This window comes from Petromyzon marinus, chromosome 23 (genome assembly GCF_048934315.1).
Source record: "Petromyzon marinus isolate PM22_M1 ecotype Great Lakes invasive population chromosome 23, UKy_Petmar_22M1.pri1.0, whole genome shotgun sequence".
NCBI lineage: Eukaryota > Metazoa > Chordata > Hyperoartia > Petromyzontiformes > Petromyzontidae > Petromyzon > Petromyzon marinus.
This window is the reverse complement of record NC_133689.1, coordinates 12337018-12364902: the sequence shown is the minus strand read 5'-3', so window position 1 is coordinate 12364902 and position 27885 is coordinate 12337018. Positions and strand designations below refer to the sequence as shown.

The 27885-nt window shown below is 46.9% G+C and overlaps 1 protein-coding gene across 2 annotated transcripts in view; it reads left to right on the top strand.

Annotated features, from left to right (window-relative positions):
* The window catches only part of LOC116945283 (collagen alpha-1(XII) chain-like), a 325203-nt gene that overhangs the window by 275667 nt on the left and 21651 nt on the right, over positions 1-27885 (top strand). The window contains exon 66 of one of the 2 annotated variants that reach the window (XM_032959677.2): positions 10624-23361. The exons of the other annotated variant lie outside the window; for it this stretch is intronic. Within the exon in view, the coding sequence (XP_032815568.2) occupies positions 10624-10646 (23 nt within the window). The 3' untranslated portion in view covers positions 10647-23361. Of the gene's footprint in view, positions 1-10623; positions 23362-27885 lie in introns of those variants that run through there. 2 annotated transcript variants of the gene reach the window in all.

Below are 27885 nucleotides of genomic sequence, written 5' to 3'. Positions count from 1 at the left end.
GGTGGGTGTGTGGGGTGGGTGTGTGGGCTGGGTGTGTGGGGTGGGTGTGTGGGGTGGGTGTGTGGGCTGGGTGTGTGGGGTGGGTGTGTGGGGTGAGTGTGTGGGGTGGGTGTGTGCGGAGAGGGTGTGTGGGGTGGGTGTGTGGGGTGGGTGTGTGGGGTGGGTGTGTGGGGTGGGTGTGTGGGGTGGGTGTGTGGGGTGGGTGTGTGGGGGTGGGTGTGTGGGGTGGGTGTGTGGGGGTGGGTGTGTGGGGTGGGTGTGTGGGGTGGGTGTGTGGGGTGGGTGTGTGGGGTGGGTGTGTGGGGTTTGTGTGTGGGGTGGGTGTGTGGGGTGGGTGTGTGGGGGTGAGTGTGCGTAGAGGGTGTGTGGGGTGAGTATGTGGGGTGAGTGTGTGGGGTGAGTGTGTGGGGTGGGTGTGTGGGGTGTGTGTGTGGGGTGTGTGTGTGGGGTGAGTGTGTGGGGTGGGTGTGTGGGGTGAGTGTGCGTAGAGGGTGTGTGGGGTGAGTGTGTGGGGTGGGTGGGTGTGTGGGGTGGGTGTGTGGGGGTGAGTGTGCGGAGAGGGTGTGTGGGAAGGGTGTGTGGAGAGGGTCTGTGGGGGTAACGTGTAATTTTCTATAGACGTTCACATATCCAATCTTGTAACATATCTGCCTATACCTTAGTCCCCAGCGAGTCCGCAGTGCTGTATGTGGGTTTGCTCCAGGTACCCGGCTTCCTCCCACACTGAAACAATCGTGAATGGAATTGTCCAAACTTCCCAGTGCAGGGCTCTCCTGGAAAGAAAAATAAGCTTGAAACTCAATGAGGCTTTGCTGGGTAAATAATTAGCATTTTTCGATTTAAAGCTTTCGTGACTGCAAGGATTCATCTTCTTTGGTTCTTTCGGTAAAGTCACGTAGAATGAGAATAAAATAATAAATTGATAAAATAAAATAACACAATAATATTCTCACTGAGAACACAATAATATTCTCAGTGAGAATATTATTGCGTTATTTTATTTTATCAATTTATTATTTTATTCCCATTCTACGTGACTTTACCGAAAGAACCAAAGAAGAATTAGCATTTTTTTAAATATATAACATAATTACTTACATCTTAGTGGATGAATATCGATAAAGGCATGCTTATAATTGATATTAAGATAGGGACATGAGGCGGCTTGGTGGCTCAGAGGTCAGAACACTGAGCTGGCATCGCTGAGATTCTGGGTTCAAATCAAGCAGCCGCCTGTGATTAAACTGGGTTCTCAAGTACAGCAAGTTGATGGTCTCAATCTGCTCACCAATGACTGCATAAAAGACCCCATATTTGTTAATATTGGCTTTGTGGATAAATTTGCTATTATGCACCAAATTATACTCTAGGTGACTGAGTTGGTGGAAAAATGCTGCTTCTGCAGAAGGCATATCAGAGGCAGCTCCGTGATATCTGCTTCTGTGGGCCGTTGTCCAACACAAAGGGTGGCGCTGCTCTGCGAGAGTTCGGAATGGATCCTTCATCTAATGACGTGATGCAACGCACATACTTGGGGTGGGAGGTGAAATAGAGCTTACGGAATAATGGGCTTTGCAAGTGATGCATCTGGTAGCGACACATTTAACACTGTGTTTACACTTAAACCTATAAGTGGCTCCCAGTAAAAGGTAGGAAATGTCATGGGCTTAATAGTTGCGGCTTGGAAATGTTTTCTCTATTCGAACGATATCTTTCACACAGCTGATGCACGATGGCCCAGAGGCCATCTCTTCGCGCTGACGCGTGCAGTAGCCCTAAGCGCAGTGCGCCAATAAATAGTGCTTACAGGTGACCTCATCCCTCGCCGCCCCCTATCACCTGAGCCACCCCCCACTGCCCCCCTCCGGAATCGGCACTCCCTTCACTCGCTTTGCCCAGGCAGCAAATGCGTTTAATTAGCAATCGGGCAGCGAACCCATCCTAATAACAATAAAGTCTGGAAATTACCGGGATCAAATTCCAATACTAATGGCAGGAAATGTTTAAAAATGACCGTTTACATTACAGATCTTTAGCAGATATGTCAACCTCCAAAAATGCTTCAGCGGCGAGAGTTGATGCAGGTCTTTTAAAAGCAGACCCCCGCTCCACGTGATGCTTTTGGCCACATTTGTCTTCCTCTCGCTCATCCTGAAGCATTGGCTCGATCCAAATTAATGCATCAATGAAGAGTGATATATATAATTATATATAATTCTCCGGATGGAAAATGTCGGTGTACTCGCAGTACTAATTGCCGGTAGCATTGCACGAGCAAATATTTCTGTTAAAACTCTGAGAACAATGAACGGAGACTCAAAGCGAGCGGGAGAGGTGGTGGTGGTGGGGGGGGGAAGGTCCTGGCAGACGCCCCACATGGCTGTCTGCCCGGGATCCGCATGCGACTTTGGCCGACGTTCTCTTGGCTCCCCTCCAGCAGCTCCGTAGGGGCCTCTGCAGGCCCCCCTCACCCCCTCCCCATCTATCGCCGTCTGTTCCTCAAACGCCCCGTTTCTCTCACCGTCGGACTCTCTGACTCGGCACAATCGAATTCTCATAATGTAGTTAGTGACTGTAGAAATAATAAGAATAACAAAAAAATAGCGGCACTCAACCGAGCCTGCCGTTGTGTCAAAGCAAAATACATCGAGCGGAAATGAGGCAGGAATGCGACATGAGACCAGCCGACGAGAGGCAAAATGAACCACGGAGTGAATAGCGAGAGAAGGGGAGAGGAGCGGAGGAAGACAACCAAAATAGATGGCAGCAGCAGCAGCCGCCGCGGCGGCGGCGAGATGCATTCACAGACATTCGGAGGCCACAATCGGACAGGAGAAATTCATTAAAGGAACCGGAGAGACTCAGCGACGCTAGGGAAGCCTCACCGAGTCCCGTGACTCTTTATTTTGTTTGTTCAGGAAACTCCTTCCAAGTCTTCACAGTAGAGGGCGGTGATCGCTTTGTACGATCCGTAAGCACTCTCGTCTCACTGCTTTCCCCACCCCCCCTTAGCCACACTTTCGGTGAGACGCGGCGGCTCGTGGGTCGGTGAGCTCCCCCTGCGGTTCTAAGGAGGAAATTGATCCAAACTCGTCTGATGACTTGGCACCATGGAAATGGGTGCACAAGCGCAAATCACAAAAAACTCAGCGCGCTTGAAATAAACATCCAGAAAGGAAATGAAATATAAAATAGGTGATGTTTCGAGCCTGAAATGTCACCAATGTTAAGTATGGTTTTTTTTCTTCCTGTTCGGGCAGTGGTATTGACAAGCTTGTTGATTTTATATGAACCAAAAAAACTGCTGCAGGAAACAAGATTCTGTAAAGATTCACTTTCTTGGTAACTGCACATTGCAGTGTACCGTTCTTTCTCACTGTGGAGTTTAGGCGTCCATTAGTACTCTTTTCTTTCAGAAGGAACCTTTTTAAAATTCGCTTTTAACGGCTGTTTTTTTTTTCTCTCAAACGCAAAACGCATTAAAAACGCAGCTCTCTCAAAAAGTCTTTCCACTCGGGGAGTTGCGGTTCTCCGCGTGACATCGCTATTTCGAGATGTGTGGTAGGAGGTTTAAACTTGACCTTTTTTTATTGCCCGAGAGACTCGATATGTCACAGCCGTTTACGACCATTTGCTCTGTGAGATGAAACTGTTTTTCACATCATCGTTTTATTGTTTCCGTCATGGTGGATAACGGCTTCTCGGAGTGCAGTCGGGCTCACACGTACGTCCACACGGCCTCACGCCGATCATCAAGTGGAAATTAATTGCCTCTTATAGAACGAAGAGTCATAGTTGTGATACAGAACTCAACTGGGAGAGAGCAAGCACATCAATGAAAGTCCAGAGAACAATAATGACAATCATAAAAATGATAGTAAGATTGTATGCGTTATGTTCATATTAAATTGTAAATATGTACTCAATTGATTTTAAGCATTGAATCAATGTCAAAAGATGTTTATTCCGTGTAAATGTAATTCACACCTAGTTATTGATTAATCTATATGCTGGTAGGGGAATGCGACTTGCAATGGACAGGGTCTGGTAGAGGCTACACAATACGCAGGATGGAAACCAGGGCTTGACTGAACTGAACGGACTGCACGTGCACTGTTGGCAATGAGACCAGCAAGCAACATGGCTAATCATCTTGTACACTGTGGACACTACATTATTCCATATTACACACGTGGATTTAACTTCTATTATAATAATAAATAAACAATAACTACTCTATGCATTTGCACAGTCAACTTGGAATTATCACGTGGTGGAGTTATAGTCATGGCGCATGATCTGGTGTGGCATAGTCTCCATGACAGCTATTTGACATCGCACTCTTTTGCTTCAATTAACCTCACTCACGAAATTAGCGACGGAAATATCTCCGCGTTGTTGAATTAAGTCAACGATGACTAAGCGAACGAAAGTCCACAAGCGTGTCAGTATCTCCGAGTGTGACAGGACAAGATTCACAAGTCTGCACAAAGACGAAAATCATTCACCGACTTGATAGACTGCATTCATAATAATAATCTTTATTTATTGAGCATCTTTCATAGCACAAGGTTCAAGGCACGCTTCATACAAGTTAAGATAAAATAATAACCTCTATTTTATAAAGCGCCTTTCATATTGAAACATCTCAAAGTGCTGCAAAATAAAAATACACTCACAAATATAGATAAAATCTAAGCGAAATAGAGAGCTGACAATAACAACATCAACGATGACTCTCGAAATTCCAATAATGCGAAGAACTATGATAAAAGCAAGAGTAATAATAATAGCAGAGTAATCCAATCAGACAACAGAATTGGTTTTTAAATCTTAAGTTACAGGGAAAGCCGGCAAGTAAAAATAGGGGAGTTTTAAGACGCGATTTCAAAAGTGACACAGACTCAGAATCCCGAATGGACCGAGTCAGGAGGTTGCACAATCGTGAGGCCTGGCTGCTGAAGGCTTCTTCTGCCATAGAACGTCAACACCACCACGGTCCTGTTTTTAGAATGATGAGTAGACCGGAATCGGCTGATCCTAAGTTTTACAAAGACAAAATGTTGTACACACACTTATAAAGTAATAACTATAATGAATAAAACAGTAAAATAACCATAACCATAACGCCAGAACAAAATCGAACGCTAAATTGAAGAAAGAAAAAAGGCCTCAAAAGCCTTGAATCTATGATGGGGCAGAGAGTTCCACGGTTTGAGAACCCGGACACAAAGAGTGACGTCTCCATTCCCCTGTCGAACTGCAGAACAAGGGCCAGCAACAGCTGACCTCACTGCACTTGGGAAGGCCGACAATATGTACATAATAAAATGTACTGTGTTCACTGGTTGACTCACATAATAGCATTGGGTGGGGAAGAATTCCTCACCTCTCACCGCCAACTTTTAATAATAAAGAATGTCTTGAGAATGACTAAATGAAAGACACAAATTAAGACTTGATTAAAACTCCACAGTTGACTAGATTGCCGCTAAAACAATTATTTATTTTGATGACACGATTATAAAATCTCTCAATGCAAGCAACACAAACACATATAGTATACACTATTCGCAAGTATCAACAAAAGTACGCAAACTGTACGTGATATCGTGCACACACACTACCCTTGTCTCTTGAGTTCTCGCCTGGCTAAACAAAGTAATCTCGGAACATTGAAAACATCTACACCACACCGTTATTATTGCAGCCCAGACCACCGTGGCTCAGTCAGATTCCAGCGCACACCACCGCGCGCATCGGTGGCTTCGTTCCCGTGTCCCCACACTCAATTTAGATGAAAATAATCTCCAAACCCTAGGCGGGGCCGTCCATAGGGGAGGCGGGGGGTTGCGGGGCCCAGGGAAATCACACTGTGTGGGCCCCCCCCCCCCAACGCCTTCAAACCAAACCGGACGTATTACATCTGACACCGTAGCGTCGAAGCACGGGGCCTGGGGCTGTCATCCCGATTTGACGTGTGCCCTAGGGATGGCTCTGCCCACAGGACTCCCGTCCACTCGGCCGTAAATGTCTCATCCCGTATGTTCGATTGTTTTCTTCGTTTTACCATGATGTGCACGTCCCCACATTGTTGTGGTTGGTCCCCCCCGAGGGTGAGCGAACGTTTATTGGTCTGAACAGGGCACCCCCTCGCTCGCTCGCTCGCTCGCTCGCTCGCCGAGCCGTCGAAATGTGCGGTCATTCATGCTACAGACGTACAGCTGTGAGCAGTTTGTGCACAGTGCTCGAACAAATATCAAGTTAGCGCAATAATGTGAGAGTAATTAATGAAATTGGACACTGGTCAATTGGCTGCTAACGTTTCTAATTAAGTTATATGAAAACGAAAAATCAATTAAAACTGGGGGGGGGGGGGCATTTCCTAACACAGTTCACCTACTAGTGCCATGTGGTCGTGGTTAATACCCCTTTGGTAACGTCTGCCACACGGCATGAGGTTTACCCAGCGTCTACTCTTGAAACATGCGACGGAAAATGTTTTGCTGCTGACAAAGGTAAAGGAAATCTTAATTTTCAACGAAAGGGAAAAGCACAAACTAAACTTCTCTGGCACCAGAGCTTCCAGCTACACATTTCATTCGACCTGAACGTAACCATTGTGCTGGGATTCTTGCCTCCAACAATATGTTATAAATTGTAGGCACGTTTAAAGAAACCAGTGGTCATCATTGTGCTGAGCTGTCAATATCACAAACGGGAATCGGCGGAAGGTGAACGGCTCGTGGTAGTGTGAACCGACGAGTCTAGTAATGCACATCTGGAAGAAGGCCTCCCACACCCGCAGGCTGTGGCACTCTGCTGCTGTCGCGTACCAGTTGAGGGTAACCGGTGGCATAGTCGGTCAAGTTGTACTATTAAACTGTAAACAACTATTTTTATTTGACCAGGTAAGGCCCACTGAGCTATGTAGCTCTTTTTCAGAAGCAATTTGGCCACAAATGATTGCTCGACGAAAGAGCTCATCACATGGAAATGTATAGCAGCCAAATACTCTAAACACGTGATGTTGATTCTAAATGTAGAGGGCCAAAACCGGAGGTCCTGGAGAAAAATCCACGCGACCACGGGGAGAGAGACATGCAAATATACAGGTGGCAGGGTTGGGATCGATCCCAGGACCTCCTGTATACCAGTCGAGGTAGTTAACATCTCACCACCGTGGCGCCCTTGCGCTGCGTTTATCAGTGGGGCAGCGCTTCGGAGTGTTCGGCTCACAATAAAGTTTTGTGAATGTTGAAGTTATCGGTAGTAAAGGCCTCAGATTGGGCGTGGATAAAGGATAAAGCGAGGTCTTTTGGAAGCGACCACGTGGCTTGTAAAATGCCTCCATGCTTCAGGTGAACAACATTTTTGCTCTTGCAGAAGTTCCATTGTAACCAGATATATTCTCTCTCTCTCGCAAACGTATTCCATTTGTGAATCGTGTCGTCACAGGATGAATACATTGCCATCCAGAACTCTTGCAGTGAGCAGTGTTGCTACCTTGTGTCTTCGAAGGGCCTCTAGAAGATGACAGCACAGTTTCTTAATTCGCACAAGTAGACCTCAAGCCGTACTGGGGACGCACCATTGATATGCCCTGCAAACAAATATTTGTCACGTGCCAATAAAACCGGAATCCGTAATAAAACCAGAATGTTTAGTCCTGAGACCAGTAATATGCTGTATAAGTGAAAAAAACTATATCATAATGTAAAGAGTTTTTTTGTACAATCAATGGTGACCAGTTTGATATCACCGACTCACTACACTACACTGGGTTCTCCCCACTTCAATTATGAGTGATGCACAGATTCGAACCCAGAATCTCGGCCGTGCCGTATCAGTCCTCTGACATGGTATAAGCCTCCTCAGCCAACTGGTCGCTTCCCAAGTCAAGGGAACTTAACATTTGAAGTGAACAGAGGGTGACCTTGACATATTTCCTGTTTAAAGGATGAATAATTAAAAGTAATTAGTCACGGAAGACTCACTGGGTCTCAAATCAACAGCAATACGCCTGCTTCACATATCTCTCCCTGAACATTAAAATTTTATTATAGTTTGTTTACATATCCAGTCAGCCACATGACCTGGGAATGCATCATTTCACCAGCTTTGGTTCAACACAAAAACGCATTCAGTGTCTCATCAGCAAAATTGGACTTGAACCAATGCTGGTGTACTGTCATGTTTATAGGCAAGGGATCTGTCTTGGATATAGTCGCAGTCTCAAGATCATTTTAGCTGGGTTGTGCCAGTTCCATTTTGATGATTATTTTGTGGTTGGAAGGAAATCAGAGTACCCAGAGAAAGCCCACCCATTGGCGTGGATAGCACTCAAAGGCGGACACATGGGTTTGTATGCATGTATGTTCAACATCTTTCGCACCATACGTAGCCAACCGTGCTAATCGGAGGTGCAGAGGAAAGGACAACAAACTAAACACAAAGCATTTCTCAAGAAATTAGTTTTCAGTCTCGATTGAAAAGTGCATAGCTCCAGTGGCTTCCTTATATCGGAAGGAAGAGCATTCCAGACGGCCACTGAAGCGCATCTGAAAGCACGCGATGCAGTGCCCCGTCTGTGTTCGATGGCTCACCAAAAAAAAAACTTGCTGTCCTGCCATGTAATGGCCATCTGGCAACCCGTGTGTTGATGTGATCCATAAAATTGCCTCTAAAGCACTGAATCACGGGAGAGCAGCGCCCCAGTACAATTAATTATTACATATTTATTTAAAATACTCTTTGGTTCTTTTGGTAAAGTCACGTTGAAAATCAAATAATAATAGAATACGACGTTTCGATTGCAACACAAGCAATCGTCATCAGGTAAGAATGAATGAGAAAAAAACAACAGTAAACTTATAAACACAATGCAACACAACACAGAGAGCCGGCCAACACAACAGCCAACACCCCACCTGGCTGACCACGCTCCTCCAAAGAATGACGAACAGAAAGACAGCGCCACTGTGTGGAGGCCTTAAATAGAGAGGGGGGGAGGGGTTGGGGCAGAGAGAAAGGGGGGATTGGTGCAGCGGACAGTGAGAGAGTTGTGTGGAATTCCGGACCGTAGTAGCTGGCGGAGAGACAAATCTTGTTTGTTTCAAGTAGTTAACTACGTCGTTTACTTTGCAATGTTTTATCAAAAGTATTTTTTTATCTGTAATTTCATTGGTGTGGGTTGAGATTTGTTTTATGTATTTGATGTTACATGATGAAATGACTGTGTACTTATTTACATGGCAACTTGCATCATACTCATCAGTATGTGTGCTGGAGAGGTGTTGAGAGTGTTGTATATGGTCTTGTAGTGTGAGCGTGGCAGTATTGCAGGCAAGTATTCACACTCATATGGACACACGTACACTCGCTCGCACGTTACACGTACATTTTAATGTTATTCTCTGCCTATGATCAAATCACTGAGAATATTATTATCTTATCTTAACGGAATGTACGTCGAGCATTCACCAAGGTGCTTTACCAAGAATGTACAACGGCACAACGTGTGGATGTAGTGGTGGAGACGAGGTGAATGAAATTGATGAGAGGAAGCAGTGGGGGCAAATCTGTGATGATGCGGGAACTCGGCGAGAGAGAAATTGATGACAGGCGATGACGATGACGATGATGACGATGACGACGATGATGACGATGAATGAATTGAACGAGCTTGACGTCATCAAAGCTCAGAAGCTAAGCTGGATGGAGCCTCAATAGTGCTTGGATGGATGACCACCATGCATAACAGGTGTTACAGGCTGGGGGGCAGCAGAGGGCAGTGCGGCAAAATCAGTTGTTGCGTTACTTCTGTGCTTCCACGCGCATGCTTACCCATCATCACAAACCGGCACTGATCAGCGCGGTGAAGTATGGTCAAAAGACCCCCACCACGCACTCACTGATCTGACTGTGCGGTAATGGTTAGTACACTGGGCTTGCAATCCCGAGATCGCTGCTCTCCTGTTGCAGCCACTGAAATGGCGACATTTATTAAATACACCCAGCACCATGAATAGGTACACCTAGGCCCGAAGCTGGTCCACGCGTGGTGGGGTAAAGTGTGAGTGCGCCACCTCTTCCAATACATCTGGCCGGTGTGGAAGAGTAGGCCAAACACCCTTTGAAATGGGTTCTCTAGAGCTCGAGCAGCATTAGCAAACAATTGTTGTATTATTGTCGCATTGCACCCAACCCGGGCAGGCGTGGGCAGACCGTCATCCGGCAGTTAATTAACATGTTCATGTCCAGGGGTCGGAGACCCGCGGTTTCAGAGCCACATGTGGACCTTTAAGGACGGCCTCGTAACGTTGCTCACGTGCAATTGCGCACCTCCGATTAGCACGGTTGGCTACGTACGATGCAGAAGAAGTTCAACGTACGGTACATACATTGGCAGCTCTTGAATGTGTTGAGTGTCTTCGAAACAAAATTGGCTCCTCTCGTTGCTCCGGTTGCCGACCCCCTGTTCATGTCCAATACAAAGTAGCGTCACATGGCTGCGACGTGGTCCAAGTGTCCGAGCGCGAGGGGTGAGCCCCCCTTCTGTGTTGTGCATTGCGCCGTGTGAAGAGTGGAAGGGAGTGACACTGTCTGGCCCCCCCCCTCTAGGTTACTCTGGCCCCGAGCAGTAGCTGCGCCGCTTGCGACCTCTGGACGCTGCTCCTGCCACTGCTCGCAACGTAGCGCCGCTGGGAATCGCAAAACTCAAGCCTCTGCTGGGTCGACGCGCTTTGCTTCGCACTCCTGCCACTCAACTTCTTCTCCTCCTCCCTTCTGCCACTGCAGTTTTTTTGGTGTTTCTTTTACATTTTTGTGGTCATACGGTTTTTTTTTTTTTTAGCTTTAGTAGATTGCCTTATTGAACATTGCTGTTGACGGTTCGTTACGCTCTGTGTCCCGAGAGTTAAAGGTTACATTGAAGTGCAAGTCTAGAGAAATGTGTGTAATCATAAAGTTGTGCTTTTACTGTCTAGGCACTCGTGCTTGCAGAAATTACACTTCCACCACCACCACTGAACTTTGTCATGTACATGCACCTGCACTGCTGCAAAAAAATGTGTTTGCCCAGCTAGCAACATGGGGCTCTGCTTCCTGGTGCTTTCGCTGGCCTGTATACTGGGTCTTCAACGTGTACAGACATACAACTGCACACCCGCTGCACATTTCCCACCGCCTTCTGTTGAGAAGGGTTTTTTTATTATTATTGTTCATGCACATGATTTTTGCTGGGGGATTGATTTTGCCGGGGTCCTTTTTTCGCGCTTGGTTATGGGATGCTGAAAGTCTTGTGTGTTTTTTTTTGTGCTCGGATTCTCCGCAAGCTCATGCAGGGTGCGCATGGTGCCCACGTCCCCGTGACCAACCCAGGCCTTCGCTCTTGTCCCCCTTTTTCCTAAACAGGAACGCGTCCCAACCATTACCACTGGCTCTCCCACGAAGTAAAAGTTTCATTGATAGGGGACATGGCAAGCATTGTTTTATTGTCTTGAAGTGATTCCCTAAAATGGGTTTACAGAATTTTAATTTCATACTGGGAACATTTGAAACTGGAGGGTGCAGTTTTAGTTTGCAGCCCCATACTTCAGGGCATGAAATTCCGTGCCGAGTTATCCTTACACCTCGCATGCCCTGTGCGTGGGTCCCATGTGTGTATTTTCTTGATGGCAAATGTAAGAATCAAATTAATATATTGCCAAGTATCGTGCACCTCACCCTTTGTATTGCATTAAAGACCCGTATTTGACGACACCCAGGGTTGACAGTTGCACATTTGTACTGCCCTTAAGACATCGATGTCAGAAAATGTTTCTGTACAAAAGTAGGCAATTACTCTCGTGTTGCAAGCGACGGATGACACAAGCCGTCCACTTCACAGTGTCCCAAACTGTGTCACAGTTGAGCTTTCTGATGTCTTTGGGTTGTACCGCGTTATTGTTCGGCATGATGTCCGACGTTTCGCTCCACGTGCCGGGAGCTCCTTTTAGAACTGAATTAAAGCTCTCCGTACATGGAGCAAAACTGAGTTGAGTTTGTGAAGCCTATGGCGCATGTATCGAAATGTCAGCTAATCATGCGGTACAACCCAAAAACACATCGGGAGAGCTCTACAGCACAACTGTGAACATGCACGCAGTTGAATACTATCGTTCATATTCAGAACTTGCTACCAAATTTGATGCGGGAACTCATTTCTATAATAGCATTTGTCTTGCAGCTGTCAGCCATTCATTTGATTTCCATAAGCAGTAGAGCACCCATTACAGGCTCACATTCATAACAGGCATGCGTACATGGTTGTGAAATCATCTGTGCGGCGAATACATGTTCTCTGTTCCTGGGAATTGCTTGCTGATAAAAGTGCTCACTTAGCATGTCCGAGTGAGGCCAGTTGCCTCGGGTGGACAACGCTAAGACTCGGCCAATGCAGTTTGCCTCTTGTGTAGCAGTGTAAAGATTTTCTCCAGTTCCCTTCTTGCTAAGTCAACAACAAATCACTCGTTTTCACTTCATGCTGTCGGTAAGTTCCTCTGGGCACAACAGGGTCACAGAGAGGACAAGATACTCCAGACTTAGGTCAAATGTACACGTGTATAGCTCGCTCGCTCGCTCCAATGCCGCTCCACAGCCAAGTTGCTTGGGACTTGACAGGGACACGGGACTGAAGGTGCATTATCGTGTACCGAATTCTACGGGGACAAAAATTGCCGAGCGATAGAGACGTGGATTGGCGTGGCCTGGAGTCACCCCGTCCGGCTCGCCCTGTCAAGGCCAACGAGATGGCTTGCGTCCTGCAGCATTGTTACCATGCCAGGCAGAAGCAAGAGACGAGCGGGGGTTGGTCGAAGTCGTTTTATTATGAAAGCGGGAGGCGTGAAAAGGGGGTATCTGTTGGCCGAAGGGAGGCCACCTCTTGCTCGCGTGAGCAGCTTCGGCGAAATGCAGCTGCACCAACATGCCCCTTGTGAATGGAGCCGAGAACTCGGGGGACACCCTTGCCTCGGGCTCCTGTGGGCCGTGGCAAAATTAATCGGCTTTTAAGATATAAAGAATGTGCTGTAAAGAATCGTTCCAATGTCGAGCCTCTTAGCATAAATGTTAGCGTTCGGTTACAACTGTAGCGGTAGTAAATGCATTTGTAAAAGCTTACAGGGATGTCGCTTTTTGTGTCGCGGGCTCAAACTGGTAATCCAGACATTGGTCCAGTCCTGGACATTGGTCCAGTCCTGGCCCAACGCAGTGTGTTGACTGAATTATACCACACTGGGCCCTTCCTGGCAGAACTCTGTCCACGCTCGCTTCCTAGAGTAGTCGTGTCGGACCGCGTCGCCGTCTGGTTAAGTTTATTGTGTTGATAGGGAGTGTCGGCTGGTTTGAAAGCGCCGCGCCTGTAATTTCCTTTGTTACTTTTACTAATACATGTTGGTGGATTATCATAGTGAGGTGCTTTTGTGGGTGCGGGTCTCTTGACGACAAAGTTTTAAACGCAACTCCCCCAGCACAGTCCTCATTTCTGAGTCGAATCATTAACGACGTTTACATGCGACCACCCTGCAGAGCGTCATCCTCCGCAGAGGGGTTACTCTCACATGGAATAGCCCTAGAGAAGATGCTGAGCTCCAACACCCTGCATTGCCTGCGCGTGGCTCTGATGTTAGGTTCAACTTTGAGGTGGCCCACAAATCCAGTCTCAGGTAACGAATCCAGGATGTGTGTTCGTGTTCAGTCAATCCACAGTTAGGTGAAACCCCACGCCATTTGGGATGTGGGGGTTCATTGATGATACTTCTTCACCATGCTGGTCAATGTGGGTTGGTGAAGATGGGGAGCATTTAAGTACAACACCGCAACAGTTTAATGTATTGCACACGGTATTGCACACGGCTTACATGGTGCTCATTCGTCCAATTACGTTGCAGGCTGAAGCCTGCTTAGCACAATCCGCCTGATTTGGTCATAATCTCACATGCTCTTTGAATTGAACACAATTTGGGCTGGATAAGAGGCCACCACGGATGCATAACTGCAGGGGTTCTTTCACTCCACTCGTCACCTCATCACCTTGCTCGTGTTACCTGCAACTGGAAGGAAAGGGCTGGAATCACCTCAAACTGGAACCACGTGGGCCACATTTCAGAATATCGAAGGCAGATATTTATCAAACACCACGTTGTACATTGGGCATTCAAATGCAACAAGGACAACGTATGTTTACCGGCACAACGTCGGTTCACACAGTCTCGTCGCCTGAGCCGACTTCGGTGCGTCAAGAGCCAGTGCGTGATTGACGCGCGGAGATGATATCAGCTGCTGTGTTGGTTCATGCTCCGCGCCGGATGAGGTTGTGTTGGTTGGCTGTGCGCGTGGGGGGGCGAGCTTCGGGCGCCACAGCCGTGCACAGGCGACTCGTGTTGGCGCTTTGCGAGGCTGAATTTACGGTGACAAAAGGTGCAGATTTAGGAGGTCTGGTTTTTTTTGCGTGGTTCGCGTGCAGTCGACAACATTATTCAACACGCGGCGACTGCTTTTAAATCACGTGGACGTGAAAGCGCCAGTGACGTCTCGCACACATTCGGGGGCTCGCAGTGTCGCGCACCGCGTTAACTGGGTTCCGAATCACCGTTTACCCAATAAGTCTTTAATTATATTGACGTTTTGGGAGGTGGGGGGGAGTCGATAGGATATACACACACGTTCTTCCTAAAACCCATCATCCTTGCATAAAGATACATTTGAAATGCAAATGTCCTTTGTGTTTTGTTGAATGCATGTTGGACGCGTTGGATACGTTTTAAGTCGACAAGGTAACACGTGATGGATCACATTTGCTGGCGGTTTTAACTAAGTGGCAACTATAGACAAAAACATTACTCCAATACCAAAGTACACGGGGCGGTGGTTGCAGAGAAACAATTGTGATTTGAAAAATTTGTTCATTTGACACGTGATTTTATAATTTTGATTTCAGTAAGCCGAATTATCGACTTAGTTTAGTTTTTTTTCAGTTTATTTATTTTGGAATAGCCCTGTGAGCCATTCGGCTCTTGAATCTGGTGCAACCACAACAAACAAAAAAACTAAAACACGAACAAGAAAAACATCTTCCAGTGACTTTGTGACTTTCGATTTAAAGCTTTCGTGACTGCAAGGATTCATCTTTTTTGGTTCTTTCGGGAAAGTCACGTAGAATGAGAATAAAATAATAAAATTAAATAAGACAATAAAATTCTCACGACGTTTTGGCCACAACACAGTTTTGTTACTTCACCTGAAGAGGGCTACTTGTGTTGTGGCCGAAACGTCGTGAGAATGTTATTGTCTTATTTAATCTTATTATTATTTTATTCTCATTTTACGTGACTTCACCGAAAGAACCAAAGAAGACTATGTGACTGTGAGGATGGAAACCCAGTCAATTGGATACACCTAAAGTCGCTACATGTGTGTGTGTGTGACCACTGCGCTTTCGTCATATTCGTATTGGTCCATAGTGAATGCATAACACTCTGTAACACAATTTTTTGTTCCTGGGTACTAAGTGCTATTTTTTTAATTGTTTATGCCTAAAAAGCATTGAAAATGGATATTATTCCCCAGAAACTTTGCTTTTGTGACCATGACTTTATGTGAACGAAAGACACAAATGCACACCACGTTTTCTCATTGAAAATAGATACATTTCAAGATATCACTGTCCTGGTCACAAAATGAAAGTTTGTGGAGAATAATAGCTATTTTCTGTACTTTTGAGGCGTAAACAATTACGAAATAACACTACCCAGGAACAAAAAAAAACATTGTTTTTGTTACACAGTGAATTATCACTGGCAAGGTGGGGTCGTCATTGTCGTTTGGAACTCGGGGCTTGTTAACAAAACTATGGTCCCTTTAAACCTGCCCCCGTGCATCGCTCAACCTTAGCGATGGAAGCGGCACCTCCTTGGCTTTGAAGTTAAATTAATAAAGTTAATTATTTCGCACAAACGTGTGAAGCAATGAAGTCAACTTCCTCGGTGCAAGCGTGGTTGGCTCTGTCGTGGCACGGCGCCCGCGAGTGGTGAACCTCGGCAACACCTTCAGTGAGCCGTGCACACCTTCAGTGAGTCGTGCACACGCTTTAGTGAGCCGTGCACACGCATTAGTGAGTCGTGCACACCTTCAGTGAGCCGTGCACACCTTCAGTGAGCCGTGCACACCTTCAGTGAGACGTGCACACCTCCAGTGAGTCGTGCACACCTTCAGTGAGCCGTGCACACCTCCAGTGAGTCGTGTACACCTCCAGTGAGTCGTGTACACCTTCAGTGAGCCGTGCACACCTCCAGTGAGCCGTGCACACCTCCAGTGAGCCGTGCACACGCTTCAGTGAGCCGTGCACACCTCCAGTGAGTCGTGTACACCTTCAGTGAGTCGTGCACACCTCCAGTGAGCCGTGCAGACCTCCAGTGAGTCGTGCACACCTTCAGTGGGTCGTGCACACGCTTCAGTGAGCCGTGCACACCTTCAGTGAGTCGTGTACACCTTCAGTGAGTCGTGCACACCTCCAGTGAGTCGTGTACACCTTCAGTGGGTCGTGCACACGCTTCAGTGAGCCGTGCACACCTTCAGTGAGTCGTGTGCACCTTCAGTGAGCCGTGCACACGCTTTAGTGAGTCGTGCACACCTCCAGTGAGTCGTGCACACGCTTTAGTGAGTCGTGCACACCTTCAGTGAGCCGTGCACACCTCCAGTGAGCCGTGCACACCTTCAGTGAGCCGTGCACACGCTTTAGTGAGTCGTGCACACCTTCAGTGAGTCGTGCACACCTTCAGTGAGTCGTGTGCACCTCCAGTGAGTCGTGCACACGCTTTAGTGAGTCGTGCACACCTTCAGTGAGCCGTGCACACCTTCAGTGAGTCGTGTGGACGTGAAAGCGCCAGTGACGTCTCGCACACATTCGGGGGCTCGCAGTGTCGCGCACCGCGTTAACTGGGTTCCGAATCACCGTTTACCCAATAAGTCTTTAATTATATTGACGTTTTGGGAGGTGGGGGGGGAGTCGATAGGACATACACACACGTTCTTCCTAAAACCCATCATCCTTGCATAAAGATACATTTGAAATGCAAATGTCCTTTGTGTTTTGTTGAATGCATGTTGGACGCGTTTGATACGTTTTAAGTCGACAAGGTAACACGTGATGGATCACATTTGCTGGCGGTTTTAACTAAGTGGCAACTATAGACAAAAACATTACTCTAATACCAAAGTACACGGGGCGGTGGTTGCAGAGAAACAATTGTGATTTGAAAAATTTGTTCATTTGACACGTGATTTTATAATTTTGATTTCAGTAAGCCGAATTATCGACTTAGTTTAGTTTTTTTCAGTTTATTTATTTTGGAATAGCCCTGTGAGCCATTCGGCTCTTGAATCTGGTGCAACCACAACAAACAAAAAAACTAAAACACGAACAAGAAAAACATCTTCCAGTGACTTTGTGACTTTCGATTTAAAGCTTTCGTGACTGCAAGGATTCATCTTTTTTGGTTCTTTCGGGAAAGTCACGTAGAATGAGAATAAAATAATAAAATTAAATAAGACAATAAAATTCTCACGACGTTTTGGCCACAACACAAGTAGCCCAAAACTGTCGTCCCGACAGTTTTGTTACTTCACCTGAAGAGGGCTACTTGTGTTGTGGCCGAAACGTCGTGAGAATGTTATTGTCTTATTTAATCTTATTATTATTATTTTATTCTCATTCTACGTGACTTCACCGAAAGAACCAAAGAAGACTATGTGACTGTGAGGATGGAAACCCAGTCAATTGGATACACCTAAAGTCGCTACCTGTGTGTGTGTGACCACTGCGCTTTCGTCATATTCGTATCGGTCCATAGTGAATGCATAACACTCTGTAACACAATTTTTGTTCCTGGGTACTAAGTGCTATTTTTTTAATTGTTTATGCCTAAAAAGCATTGAAAATGGATATTATTCCCCAGAAACTTTGCTTTTGTGACCATGACTTTATGTGAACGAAAGACACAAATGCACACCACGTTTTCTCATTGAAAATAGATACATTTCAAGATATCACTGTCCTGGTCACAAAATGAAAGTTTGTGGAGAATAATAGCTATTTTCTGTACTTTTGAGGCGTAAACAATTACGAAATAACACTACCCAGGAACAAAAAAAAACATTGTTTTTGTTACACAGTGAATTATCACTGGCAAGGTGGGGTCGTCATTGTCGTTTGGAACTCGGGGCTTGTTAACAAAACTATGGTCCCTTTAAACCTGCCCCCGTGCATCGCTCAACCTTAGCGATGGAAGCGGCACCTCCTTGGCTTTGAAGTTAAATTAATAAAGTTAATTATTTCGCACAAACGTGTGAAGCAATGAAGTCAACTTCCTCGGTGCAAGCGTGGTTGGCTCTGTCGTGGCACGGCGCCCGCGAGTGGTGAACCTCGGCAACACCTTCAGTGAGCCGTGCACACCTTCAGTGAGCCGTGCACACCTTCAGTGAGTCGTGCACACGCTTTAGTGAGCCGTGCACACGCATTAGTGAGTCGTGCACACCTTCAGTGAGCCGTGCACACCTTCAGTGAGCCGTGCACACCTTCAGTGAGACGTGCACACCTCCAGTGAGTCGTGCACACCTTCAGTGAGCCGTGCACACCTCCAGTGAGTCGTGTACACCTCCAGTGAGTCGTGTACACCTTCAGTGAGCCGTGCACACCTCCAGTGAGCCGTGCACACCTCCAGTGAGCCGTGCACACGCTTCAGTGAGCCGTGCACACCTCCAGTGAGTCGTGTACACCTTCAGTGAGTCGTGCACACCTCCAGTGAGCCGTGCAGACCTCCAGTGAGTCGTGCACACCTTCAGTGGGTCGTGCACACGCTTCAGTGAGCCGTGCACACCTTCAGTGAGTCGTGTACACCTTCAGTGAGTCGTGCACACCTCCAGTGAGTCGTGTACACCTTCAGTGGGTCGTGCACACGCTTCAGTGAGCCGTGCACACCTTCAGTGAGTCGTGTGCACCTTCAGTGAGCCGTGCACACGCTTTAGTGAGTCGTGCACACCTCCAGTGAGTCGTGCACACGCTTTAGTGAGTCGTGCACACCTTCAGTGAGCCGTGCACACCTCCAGTGAGCCGTGCACACCTTCAGTGAGCCGTGCACACGCTTTAGTGAGTCGTGCACACCTTCAGTGAGTCGTGCACACCTTCAGTGAGTCGTGTGCACCTCCAGTGAGTCGTGCACACGCTTTAGTGAGTCGTGCACACCTTCAGTGAGCCGTGCACACCTTCAGTGAGTCGTGTGGACGTGAAAGCGCCAGTGACGTCTCGCACACATTCGGGGGCTCGCAGTGTCGCGCACCGCGTTAACTGGGTTCCGAATCACCGTTTACCCAATAAGTCTTTAATTATATTGACGTTTTGGGAGGTGGGGGGGGAGTCGATAGGACATACACACACGTTCTTCCTAAAACCCATCATCCTTGCATAAAGATACATTTGAAATGCAAATGTCCTTTGTGTTTTGTTGAATGCATGTTGGACGCGTTTGATACGTTTTAAGTCGACAAGGTAACACGTGATGGATCACATTTGCTGGCGGTTTTAACTAAGTGGCAACTATAGACAAAAACATTACTCTAATACCAAAGTACACGGGGCGGTGGTTGCAGAGAAACAATTGTGATTTGAAAAATTTGTTCATTTGACACGTGATTTTATAATTTTGATTTCAGTAAGCCGAATTATCGACTTAGTTTAGTTTTTTTCAGTTTATTTATTTTGGAATAGCCCTGTGAGCCATTCGGCTCTTGAATCTGGTGCAACCACAACAAACAAAAAAACTAAAACACGAACAAGAAAAACATCTTCCAGTGACTTTGTGACTTTCGATTTAAAACTTTCGTGACTGCAAGGATTCATCTTTTTTGGTTCTTTCGGGAAAGTCACGTAGAATGAGAATAAAATAATAAAATTAAATAAGACAATAAAATTCTCACGACGTTTTGGCCACAACACAAGTAGCCCAAAACTGTCGTCCCGACAGTTTTGTTACTTCACCTGAAGAGGGCTACTTGTGTTGTGGCCGAAACGTCGTGAGAATGTTATTGTCTTATTTAATCTTATTATTATTATTTTATTCTCATTCTACGTGACTTCACCGAAAGAACCAAAGAAGACTATGTGACTGTGAGGATGGAAACCCAGTCAATTGGATACACCTAAAGTCGCTACCTGTGTGTGTGTGACCACTGCGCTTTCGTCATATTCGTATCGGTCCATAGTGAATGCATAACACTCTGTAACACAATTTTTGTTCCTGGGTACTAAGTGCTATTTTTTTAATTGTTTATGCCTAAAAAGCATTGAAAATGGATATTATTCCCCAGAAACTTTGCTTTTGTGACCATGACTTTATGTGAACGAAAGACACAAATGCACACCACGTTTTCTCATTGAAAATAGATACATTTCAAGATATCACTGTCCTGGTCACAAAATGAAAGTTTGTGGAGAATAATAGCTATTTTCTGTACTTTTGAGGCGTAAACAATTACGAAATAACACTACCCAGGAACAAAAAAAAACATTGTTTTTGTTACACAGTGAATTATCACTGGCAAGGTGGGGTCGTCATTGTCGTTTGGAACTCGGGGCTTGTTAACAAAACTATGGTCCCTTTAAACCTGCCCCCGTGCATCGCTCAACCTTAGCGATGGAAGCGGCACCTCCTTGGCTTTGAAGTTAAATTAATAAAGTTAATTATTTCGCACAAACGTGTGAAGCAATGAAGTCAACTTCCTCGGTGCAAGCGTGGTTGGCTCTGTCGTGGCACGGCGCCCGCGAGTGGTGAACCTCGGCAACACCTTCAGTGAGCCGTGCACACCTTCAGTGAGCCGTGCACACCTTCAGTGAGTCGTGCACACGCTTTAGTGAGCCGTGCACACGCTTTAGTGAGTCGTGCACACCTCCAGTGAGCCGTGCACACCTTCAGTGAGACGTGCACACCTCCAGTGAGTGGTGCACACCTTCAGTGAGCCGTGCACACCTTCAGTGAGCCGTGCACACCTTCAGTGAGTCGTGCACACGCTTTAGTGAGCCGTGCACACGCTTTAGTGAGTCGTGCACACCTTCAGTGAGCCGTGCACACCTTCAGTGAGCCGTGCACACCTTCAGTGAGACGTGCACACCTCCAGTGAGTCGTGCACACCTTCAGTGAGCCGTGCACACCTCCAGTGAGTCGTGTACACCTCCAGTGAGTCGTGTACACCTTCAGTGAGCCGTGCACACCTCCAGTGAGCCGTGCACACCTCCAGTGAGCCGTGCACACGCTTCAGTGAGCCGTGCACACCTCCAGTGAGTCGTGTACACCTTCAGTGAGTCGTGCACACCTCCAGTGAGCCGTGCAGACCTCCAGTGAGTCGTGCACACCTTCAGTGGGTCGTGCACACGCTTCAGTGAGCCGTGCACACCTTCAGTGAGTCGTGTACACCTTCAGTGAGTCGTGCACACCTCCAGTGAGTCGTGTACACCTTCAGTGGGTCGTGCACACGCTTCAGTGAGCCGTGCACACCTTCAGTGAGTCGTGTGCACCTTCAGTGAGCCGTGCACACGCTTTAATGAGTCGTGCACACCTCCAGTGAGTCGTGCACACGCTTTAGTGAGTCGTGCACACCTTCAGTGAGCCGTGCACACCTCCAGTGAGCCGTGCACACCTTCAGTGAGCCGTGCACACGCTTTAGTGAGTCGTGCACACCTTCAGTGAGTCGTGCACACCTTCAGTGAGTCGTGTGCACCTCCAGTGAGTCGTGCACACGCTTTAGTGAGTCGTGCACACCTTCAGTGAGCCGTGCACACCTTCAGTGAGTCGTGTGGACGTGAAAGCGCCAGTGACGTCTCGCACACATTCGGGGGCTCGCAGTGTCGCGCACCGCGTTAACTGGGTTCCGAATCACCGTTTACCCAATAAGTCTTTAATTATATTGACGTTTTGGGAGGTGGGGGGGGAGTCGATAGGACATACACACACGTTCTTCCTAAAACCCATCATCCTTGCATAAAGATACATTTGAAATGCAAATGTCCTTTGTGTTTTGTTGAATGCATGTTGGACGCGTTGGATATGTTTTAAGTCGACAAGGTAACACGTGATGGATCACATTTGCTGGCGGTTTTAACTAAGTGGCAACTATAGACAAAAACATTACTCTAATACCAAAGTACACGGGGCGGTGGTTGCAGAGAAACAATTGTGATTTGAAAAATGTGTTCATTTGACACGTGATTTTATAATTTTGATTTCAGTAAGCCGAATTATCGACTTAGTTTAGTTTTTTTCAGTTTATTTATTTTGGAATAGCCCTGTGAGCCATTCGGCTCTTGAATCTGGTGCAACCACAACAAACAAAAAAACTAAAACACGAACAAGAAAAACATCTTCCAGTGACTTTGTGACTTTCGATTTAAAGCTTTCGTGACTGCAAGGATTCATCTTTTTTGGTTCTTTCGGGAAAGTCACGTAGAATGAGAATAAAATAATAAAATTAAATAAGACAATAAAATTCTCACGACGTTTTGGCCACAACACAAGTAGCCCAAAACTGTCGTCCCGACAGTTTTGTTACTTCACCTGAAGAGGGCTACTTGTGTTGTGGCCGAAACGTCGTGAGAATGTTATTGTCTTATTTAATCTTATTATTATTATTATTTTATTCTCATTCTACGTGACTTCACCGAAAGAACCAAAGAAGACTATGTGACTGTGAGGATGGAAACCCAGTCAATTGGATACACCTAAAGTCGCTACCTGTGTGTGTGTGACCACTGCGCTTTCGTCATATTCGTATCGGTCCATAGTGAATGCATTACACTCTGTAACACAATTTTTGTTCCTGGGTACTAAGTGCTATTTTTTTATTGTTTATGCCTAAAAAGCATTGAAAATGCATATTATTCCCCAGAAACTTTGCTTTTGTGACCATGACTTTATGTGAACGAAAGACACAAATGCACACCACGTTTTCTCATTGAAAATAGATACATTTCAAGATATCACTGTCCTGGTCACAAAATGAAAGTTTGTGGAGAATAATAGCTATTTTCTGTACTTTTGAGGCGTAAACAATTAGGAAATAACACTACCCAGGAACAAAAAAAAACATTGTTTTTGTTACACAGTGAATTATCACTGGCAAGGTGGGGTCGTCATTGTCGTTTGGAACTCGGGGCTTGTTAACAAAACTATGGTCCCTTTAAACCTGCCCCCGTGCATCGCTCAACCTTAGCGATGGAAGCGGCACCTCCTTGGCTTTGAAGTTAAATTAATAAAGTTAATTATTTCGCACAAACGTGTGAAGCAATTAAGTCAACTTCCTCGGTGCAAGCGTGGTTGGCTCTTGTCGTGGCACGGCGCCCGCGAGTGGTGAACCTCGGCAACACCTTCAGTGAGCCGTGCACACCTTCAGTGAGCCGTGCACACCTTCAGTGAGTCGGGCACACGCTTTAGTGAGCCGTGCACACGCTTTAGTGAGTCGTGCACACCTTCAGTGAGCCGTGCACACCTTCAGTGAGCCGTGCACACCTTCAGTGAGCCGTGCACACCTTCAGTGAGACGTGCACACCTCCAGTGAGGCGTGCACACCTTCAGTGAGCCGTGCACACCTCCAGTGAGTCGTGTACACCTCCAGTGAGTCGTGTACACCTTCAGTGAGCCGTGCACACCTCCAGTGAGCCGTGCACACCTCCAGTGAGCCGTGCACACGCTTCAGTGAGCCGTGCACACCTCCAGTGAGTCGTGTACACCTTCAGTGGGTCGTGCACACGCTTCAGTGAGCCGTGCACACCTTCAGTGAGTCGTGCACACCTTCAGTGAGTCGTGCACACCTCCAGTGAGCCGTGCACACCTCCAGTGAGTCGTGTACACCTCCAGTGAGTCGTGTACACCTTCAGTGAGCCGTGCACACCTTCAGTGAGTCGTGTACACCTTCAGTGAGCCGTGCACACCTTCAGTGAGTCGTGTACACCTCCAGTGCGTCGTGCACACCTTTAGTGAGTCGTGCACACCTTCAGTGAGTCGTGTGCACCTCCAGTGAGTCGTGCACACGCTTTAGTGAGCCGTGCACACCTTCAGTGAGCCGTGCACACGCTTTAGTTAGTCGTGCACACCTCCAGTGAGTCGTGCACACCTCCAGTGAGTCGTGCACACCTTCAGTGAGTCGTGTGCACCTCCAGTGAGTCGTGCACACGCTTTATTGAGCCGTGCACACCTCCAGTGAGTCGTGCACACGCTTTAGTGAGCCGTGCACACCTCCAGTGAGTCGTGCACACCTTCAGTGAGTCGTGCACACCTCCAGTGAGTCGTGCACACCTTAAGTGAGTCGGGCACACCTTCAGTGAGCCGTGCACACCTTCAGTGAGTCGTGCACACCTTCAGTGAGCCGTGCACACCTCCAGTGAGTCGTGTACACCTTCAGTGGGTCGTGCACACGCTTCAGTGAGCCGTGCACACCTTCAGTGAGCCGTGCACACCTCCAGTGAGTCGTGTACACCTTCAGTGGGTCGTGCACACGCTTCAGTGAGCCGTGCACACCTTTAGTGAGTCGTGCACACCTTCAGTGAGCCGTGCACACCTTCAGTGAGTCGTGCACACCTTCAGTGAGCCGTGCACACCTCCAGTGAGTCGTGTACACCTTCAGTGGGTCGTGCACACGCTTCAGTGAGCCGTGCACACCTTCAGTGAGTCGTGTGCACCTTCAGTGAGCCGTGCACACGCTTTAGTGAGTCGTGCACACCTCCAGTGAGTCGTGCACACCTCCAGTGAGTCGTGCACACGCTTTAGTGAGTCGTGCACACCTTCAGTGAGCCGTGCACACCTTCAGTGAGCCGTGCACACCTTCAGTGAGTCGTGTGGACGTGAAAGCGCCAGTGACGTCTCGCACACATTCGGGGGCTCGCAGTGTCGCGCACCGCGTTAACTGGGTTCCGAATCACCGTTTACCCAATTAGTCTTTAATTATATTGACGTTTTGGGAGGTGGGGGGGAGTCGATAGGACATAACCACACGTTCTTCCTAAAACCCATCATCCTTGCATAAAGATACATTTGAAATGCAAATGTCCTTTGTGTTTTGTTGAATGCATGTTGGACGCGTTGGATACGTTTTAAGTCGACAAGGTAACACGTGATGGATCACATTTGCTGGCGGTTTTAACTAAGTGGCAACTATAGACAAAAACATTACTCTAATACCAAAGTACACGGGGCGGTGGTTGCAGAGAAACAATTGTGATTTGAAAAATGTGTTCATTTGACACGTGATTTTATAATTTTGATTTCAGTAAGCCGAATTATCGACTTAGTTAATTTTTTTTCAGTTTATTTATTTTGGAATAGCCCTGTGAGCCATTCGGCTCTTGAATCTGGTGCAACCACAACAAACAAAAAAACTAAAACACGAACAAGAAAAACATCTTCCAGTGACTTTGTGACTTTCGATTTAAAGCTTTCGTGACTGCAAGGATTCATCTTTTTTGGTTCTTTCGGGAAAGTCACGTAGAATGAGAATAAAATAATAAAATTAAATAAGACAATAAAATTCTCACGACGTTTTGGCCACAACACAAGTAGCCCAAAACTGTCGTCCCGACAGTTTTGTTACTTCACCTGAATAGGGCTACTTGTGTTGTGGCCGAAACGTCGTGAGAATGTTATTATCTTATTTTATCTTATTATTATTATTTTATTCTCATTCTACGTGACTTCACCGAAAGAACCAAAGAATACTATGTGACTGTGAGGATGGAAACCCAGTCAATTGGATACACCTAAAGTCGCTACCTGTGTGTGTGTGACCACTGCGCTTTCGTCATATTCGTATTGGTCCATAGTGAATGCATAACACTCTGTAACACAATTTTTGTTCCTGGGTACTAAGTGCTATTTTTTTTAATTGCTTATGCCTAAAAAGCATTGAAAATGCATAGTATTCCCCAGAAACTTTGCTTTTGTGACCATGACTTTATGTGAACGAAAGACACAAATGCATAACACGTTTTCTCATTGAAAATAGATACATTTCAAGATATCACTGTCCTGGTCACAAAATGAAAGTTTGTGGAGAATAATAGCTATTTTCTGTACTTTTGAGGCGTAAACAATTAGGAAATAACAATACCCAGGAACAAAAAAAAACATTGTTTTTGTTACACAGTGAATTATCACTGGCAAGGTGGGGTCGTCATTGTCGTTTGGAACTCGGGGCTTGTTAACAAAACTATGGTCCCTTTAAACCTGCCCCCGTGCATCGCTCAACCTTAGCGATGGAAGCGGCACCTCCTTGGCTTTGAAGTTAAATTAATAAAGTTAATTATTTAGCACAAACGTGTGAAGCAATGAAGTCAACTTCCTCGGTGCATGCGTGGTTGGCTCTGTCGTGGCACGGCGCCCGCGAGTGGTGAACCTCGGCAACACCTTCAGTGAGCCGTGCACACCTTCAGTGAGTCGTGCACACGCTTTAGTGAGCCGTGCACACGCTTTAGTGAGCCGTGCACACGCTTTAGTGAGCCGTGCACACCTCCAGTGAGTCGTGCACACGCTTTAGTGAGTCGTGCACACCTTCAGTGAGCCGTGCACACCTTCAGTGAGTCGTGCACACCTCCAGTGAGCCGTGCACACCTTCAGTGAGTCGTGCACACCTCCAGTGAGCCGTGCACACCTCCAGTGAGTCGTGTGCACCTCCAGTGAGTCGTGCACACCTTCAGTGAGCCGTGCACACCTTCAGTGAGTCGTGTACACCTTCAGTGAGTCGTGCACACCTCCAGTGAGCCGTGCAGACCTCCAGTGAGTCGTGCACACCTTCAGTGGGTCGTGCACACGCTTCAGTGAGCCGTGCACACCTTCAGTGAGTCGTGTACACCTTCAGTGAGTCGTGCACACCTCCAGTGAGTCGTGTACACCTTCAGTGGGTCGTGCACACGCTTCAGTGAGCCGTGCACACCTTCAGTGAGTCGTGTGCACCTTCAGTGAGCCGTGCACACGCTTTAATGAGTCGTGCACACCTCCAGTGAGTCGTGCACACGCTTTAGTGAGTCGTGCACACCTTCAGTGAGCCGTGCACACCTCCAGTGAGCCGTGCACACCTTCAGTGAGCCGTGCACACGCTTTAGTGAGTCGTGCACACCTTCAGTGAGTCGTGCACACCTTCAGTGAGTCGTGTGCACCTCCAGTGAGTCGTGCACACGCTTTAGTGAGTCGTGCACACCTTCAGTGAGCCGTGCACACCTTCAGTGAGTCGTGTGGACGTGAAAGCGCCAGTGACGTCTCGCACACATTCGGGGGCTCGCAGTGTCGCGCACCGCGTTAACTGGGTTCCGAATCACCGTTTACCCAATAAGTCTTTAATTATATTGACGTTTTGGGAGGTGGGGGGGGAGTCGATAGGACATACACACACGTTCTTCCTAAAACCCATCATCCTTGCATAAAGATACATTTGAAATGCAAATGTCCTTTGTGTTTTGTTGAATGCATGTTGGACGCGTTGGATATGTTTTAAGTCGACAAGGTAACACGTGATGGATCACATTTGCTGGCGGTTTTAACTAAGTGGCAACTATAGACAAAAACATTACTCTAATACCAAAGTACACGGGGCGGTGGTTGCAGAGAAACAATTGTGATTTGAAAAATGTGTTCATTTGACACGTGATTTTATAATTTTGATTTCAGTAAGCCGAATTATCGACTTAGTTTAGTTTTTTTCAGTTTATTTATTTTGGAATAGCCCTGTGAGCCATTCGGCTCTTGAATCTGGTGCAACCACAACAAACAAAAAAACTAAAACACGAACAAGAAAAACATCTTCCAGTGACTT